This window comes from Astatotilapia calliptera, chromosome 9 (assembly GCF_964374335.1).
Source record: "Astatotilapia calliptera chromosome 9, fAstCal68.1, whole genome shotgun sequence".
NCBI classification, from domain to species: Eukaryota; Metazoa; Chordata; class Actinopteri; order Cichliformes; family Cichlidae; genus Astatotilapia; species Astatotilapia calliptera.
The window spans coordinates 19,361,386-19,366,660 of record NC_137430.1 but is presented as its reverse complement, the minus strand read 5'-3'; the positions used below and the strand labels follow the sequence as shown (position 1 = coordinate 19,366,660).

The following is a 5,275-nucleotide window of genomic DNA, read 5'->3' as shown; positions in this document are numbered from 1 at the left end:
ATGTTTTAACTATTCCTTTGAAAAGATAGAAAAGTCACTCTATAAGAGACGTGGTGCTATAATAATAAAAAAAATCTTTTTATTCAGGGTAGAATATCACCTGAAAACATTTTTTTTAACCCTTTCTTAGCTGTTGTCCAAATCTTACGCATTTCTTTCCTTTACCAGAGGACAGGCATCAATGTTTTTAACTAAGTTTAACTGTTTGTAAAGTTGTATGGAGCTAGTTAGCAAAAAGAAAACTGACAATTATTACACTGAAGTTATCAATGACTGATTGTGTATAACATATTATTATGTGGATATTTCTTCTTCTTCTTTCTTCTTATTCATTCGTTTTTACCACAGATTTGTGTGCTTCAACACAGGACGTCCATATGCTTCTATATGCGCAAGCGCAGCTCTGAGACGGAAGCAGGGCGTCCAATGACAGCAGGCCGAGAAGGAAAAAAAAACAGCGTAAAGATGAAAGAAGTGTTTAAACTTGTCAAGTGTTTAAAGTAGACATGGCAGGTATGTTCGAACAGTCAGTTAGTTTATTGTCGCAATGATATGTGTGTCTCCAGATTACTGTAGAAATGTATAAACCTTTAAAGTAAAGGGACTACAGAAAATGGCAACAAACCTGCTTGATTTCACTGCCCTCTATCGGCAGAGAATGAAAGCCCTTTTACCAGCGGTTGGTGCTATAACTGCTACATCCTGAGATCGGCGCCAAACGCACCATTATTTAAGGAGCACCCCCTCCCAAAAAGAAGGAGAAGAAGCATTAAACAGGCTGCGTGAATGTAGTCATTTGGTGATAACAATAAAGTAGCAGTATGTATTTAGGTCGTGTCAGTTCGTGCGGTCCAGTAGTGTGCATAATGCTGTCCTTCGTGCTGTCCCGGAGTTTCTGCCAAGGTGTTACGGAGGCGCACCGGAGGTGTTACTCGACCTTTGGGTCGATATGTCGGACTTTTTCAACATCGAGTCCGAAATGCGAAGAAGCATCAGACAACGGTAAAACGGTCGTTGTGTCCTGTCGAAATCCTCTTACAGGAATAAAATAATAATCTTATAATACTAGTCCAGCATGTCACTTTGAGTCTACAGATATATTTCTTAGTAACTAATATTAATAGTTTGATCTCATAGTATTTTGTGTTAAACTGCTGGAATGCTGTTTTAAATCGTCAATTGCCCTGACTGTGTGTGTCACAGTCTGTGTTTATGGCTACCTATACTCAGCATTTTCACAGCTGAATGGACTGCAGGTGTACACAAGCAGTTTCTCTCAATATTTCAAAGAGAGGATAATACTGTAGCTTAGCTGTGGCACTTTGATTTCACCCCCACAGTGTTTACCATCAGCAGGGGTTCAGATAACACGTACTCTAATTAAATCAGGAAATGGTGGTTTCACATAATTTTCAACGAATATAAGCACTATAAGCAACAATAAATTAAAACTCTTTCTTCCTGTTTCCTTTCTTTGTTGCTTTTCAGGTTCAGTGGTGACCTACTCAGAGCTGAAGACCATGCTGGCAAGCCATAACATTCAGCTCTTTGATGTGAGAAATCCTGATGAGTACCAGGCTGGACAAATTCCCCAGGCCATCAACGTCCCACGTAAGCAGGGTTCTGAAACTTGTAGGGACTTGTCTGTTTTCCTGCATTTGTAGTTAACATGTGTGTTCTTTGTTGGTATGCATGTCAGTGGACAACCTGGAGGAGTCTCTGCAACTGTCCCCTGAGCTCTTTGAGCAAAGGTTTGAAGTGAAGGCTCCCACGAAAGCTGACGACAACATTGTGTTTCACTGCAGAAGTGGCATCAGGAGCACCAGAGCACTGAGCATCGCTCATCAGCTGGGATTTAGCAAGTAAGTAGTAATACATGTGCTTGTTTCTATGCAAAACAAACCTGGAGATTAAGCACACTACTAGTGGAAATTGACTGTGGGAATGCGATGTGCGTGTTTCCAGGGTAAATTTATGGAGAGGTGATGTCTAATACTGTATGGTGTCACTGAGAGATTTACAAAGTCTGAAAACATTGGGGCATGGCCAAAAACCTGTGTTGCTAGCTCTGTAGATTATGCTGTGGAGTGTTTTCTCTTTCTCCAGAACCAGTTCTAAGGGTATAGGCTAATGGTACAGAGCGATGGTGGAGAAATGTGGCCATTTACAAGTTAAGTTGGCAAATTGGACAGGGATCAGCAACAAAATGGGCAGTTAGGTCACAGACGAGCGTCCTGCAGATCAGGTTATGCCGAGTGAAGATCAGATACACTGTGAGGAGATTAGACTGGATGGCAGGTTTTATACTGCATGCAGTCTCACTGGCTCTGATAGACGGGTTGAAAGAAAATTATTTACTTAGTTTTGTGAATGTGCGATTTCCATACAGATATTTTTCTACTGACAAATCTACATGAAGTCTCATTTGGCCTATAAGGAAAAAAATGTATGTGCATATAAAAACAAAAAAACTCAGACATTAATCATCAATCAATTGAGATAATTAGTTATTTTTACAGCACTTCTGCTACATTTAGATGTCTCCCAAGAAGTCAATCCATGAGATATAAATAGTGCATTCCTGCTGCAGCTGGAGAAGTGTCCTCAGGTGATACTTTGACTTGCTGAACTGTGGGCGACCTTTGAATATAAAGCAAACAACAGTGTTAAGAGATTAAGCTCCTCTATCTGTGCTTTTGTTTTTGTTTTTCCCCCCTCAGGGCGAGACATTTTAAAGGAGGCTACTCAGAGTGGGTCGAGCGAGAAGGAAAGTGAATCGGGCGAAATCTGCACTGAAGTTCTTCAAAGTACTGTTCCTTTTATTCAATGCACTGTGACTGGGATATATTTCTTATTTTGTTCAAGAGTACTGTCAAAAGAAGTTTTTAACAGTTTTGCTGTAACTTTACTAAAAATATTACAAGTGCCCTTTTTATCCTGCTTCAAGATATGACATGAATTGGCAGCTGATGAATGTGAAGGTTCTTTAAATAAAAGCTATAAAACATTAAACATTGTGTTAAAATCTTTTTTTTTTCCTTTGTCATTATAAATATCTAATTAGTATAGAAAAAACAACCCACCTGTCCATTTTATATTCAAGTTTTTGGTTGTTTTGTTTTTCTTTTTTCTTTTTACCACGTTGATGTTTCCATGAAAACACTGAAAAAAAGGACAGCACAGAAGTAAAAATACAGGAGACAAGCTCATTAAAATGTTCATTTAAATAAGTGGTGAGAAAAATTTACTTCCATTGGCCCAAATGAGCATGTGGCTGTTTCGCCCGCACTTTGAGCTTATAATAATGGATTGCATTTATATAGCGCTTTTCTAGGCCACCAAAGCACTTTACAATTCCACTATTATTATTATTATTATTATTATTATAGGTTTTTTGTTGTTGTCAGCAGCAGCTGAAGACTACACTGGGTGTCACTCCTCTGAGCTAAGGACATTTGCGTAATAAAACATTGAGAAAACATTTCTTGGTCTGATTAACCCTTATTTCCTGTTGCAACATTTGGTAGAGTTGGTGTAATGAGATCCCTTCCCAGACGCCTTAACCCCCACGCATATCCTGGGCCATTTGACCTCAGTAAATGACATGAAGGGTGGGGCTAGGTTTCACAATCAATCAATACAACAAGGGAAAACAAATAAAATAAAGCTCTTTAGAATACCTAATAAATAAGCAATCCATAGGCTTTTATTATTATGTTTTACGTAATTATTCAACTGTGTCTATTTCCATTTAACATGTCTCCTAATATGTTCTCCTGAGTTTCATTTTTTTTTGTCCTTTTGCAGTGTGAACATACCCGCAAATGCACTGAATTATTTCAATTTGGAATAACAGCAGTTCAGCCTGAATGCCAGCAGATAGCAGCAAAATGCCAGCCAACTCTAAGTGCTTATTTCCATTTAATCTCCAACACTGTTCTTTTTATTATTGTACCATGCCCTATAAGGACTGACCTTCACAGTGGTATTAGTCTGCGCTGATATTATATATATATATATATATATATATATATATATATATATATATATATATATATATATATATATATATATATATATATATATATATATATATATATATATATATAGATAGATATAGATATATATATATATATATATATATATATAGATAGATATATATATAGATATATAGATATATATGCCAGAAAGCTTCTGCAGACAAGAAGGATGGGTCAGATTTCCAGTGGGCACCAAGGACATTTAGGCACTTTTACATGAGTTAAAACACAAACTGACAGGTGGTTCAGGGTGAAAAATGATCAGTGGGCGATTGTTTGTCAGCGGCTGCAGTTACACAGGACAGGCCATTAACTTCCTGCTGCTCGCTGCTTTTTTAAATGCACTCTACCAAGGATTTGTAATAAAGTCGACTACATGGCTCTGTTTTGAATTTTTTTTAATTCTGGAAATGTAAACCACGTGGCCTTTATTTGTCTCCAAAACGGCTGTTGTGCTAAACCTCCCTCACAGGACTTTAACTGAATTTTCTCCGGGTTTTTTTTTTTCTTCCTTCTTTGCAAGCTGGAATGTGTACATGAATGGGAAAAATGGCACCCTCGTGTTGTTTCTTCCAGATCCCACTTATTTGGTGCGCGCTGTAGGGGCTCGTGCAGTACTGATTCCTCTTATCTTAAAATGTCATGTAGACAGAGAGAGGATGGGGGGACGCATTGGATGAGAGCAGAGAGATATAAGGCAAAAAGCTCCTGGTATTCTTTATCTGCATAGAGTTTCTTTTTTCTTTTTGGTATTTCTTATGTCGCAGGGTTATAAAGTGGCCCATAAAGATAATGGCGCAATGGTTTACACATGTTTTTAAGCACCCAGGTTGGCCTAATGCCCCACAGGTCTTTCATTTAGTTGTTTTATGAGGCCAGCATCTGGCTATTTTTATTCCAATATCACTTCCAGCAAAGCACGACCCAGACTGCGAGACTGTGTCAGGGTCATACTGATGAGGGAGGGGATTCTAACTCACAACGCAGATATACAAAAACTTCTATCATAGCACTGACACGCAATAATTTTATCCTCAGATTAAAACATGTTCCGCGCCCCCCTCTCGTAATAATTAGCCACGGCGTCACTAAGCACACCTGATCTAGCCACAACAACTCCGGTGTGGCCGCAGAAAGCTCACCGTAGAAAGCCTCATAGCCACCGAGAGCCGGTGGGGGGTAAATGAAGTGAGCGAGCGAGATTGGAGCTTCATCTGTGAGCTCTCAACATCCAC

The 5,275-nt window shown here is 38.8% G+C and overlaps 1 protein-coding gene across 1 annotated transcript; it reads left to right on the top strand.

Moving 5' to 3' along the window:
• The first annotated feature begins 653 nt into the window (after positions 1-653).
• LOC113029316 (thiosulfate:glutathione sulfurtransferase) lies at positions 654-3,012 on the top strand. The gene is made up of 4 exons (XM_026180135.2): positions 654-1,002; positions 1,489-1,611; positions 1,700-1,862; positions 2,721-3,012. The coding sequence occupies exons 1-4, from the start codon at positions 822-824 to the stop codon at positions 2,773-2,775; spliced, it is 522 nt and encodes a 173-aa protein (XP_026035920.1). The 5' UTR covers positions 654-821; the 3' UTR covers positions 2,776-3,012.
• Positions 3,013-5,275: the final 2,263 nt, after the last annotated feature.

Excerpts from the sequence above, each read along its gene's own strand:
- LOC113029316 (XM_026180135.2), top strand. The coding sequence starts at position 822 with ATGTATTTAGGTCGTGTCAGTTCGTGCGGTCCAGTAGTGTGCATAATG. Across the intron at positions 1,003-1,488 it reads CGAAGAAGCATCAGACAACG|GTTCAGTGGTGACCTACTCA; the intron begins GTAAAACGGTCG and ends GTTGCTTTTCAG. Across the intron at positions 1,863-2,720 it reads CATCAGCTGGGATTTAGCAA|GGCGAGACATTTTAAAGGAG; the intron begins GTAAGTAGTAAT and ends TTCCCCCCTCAG.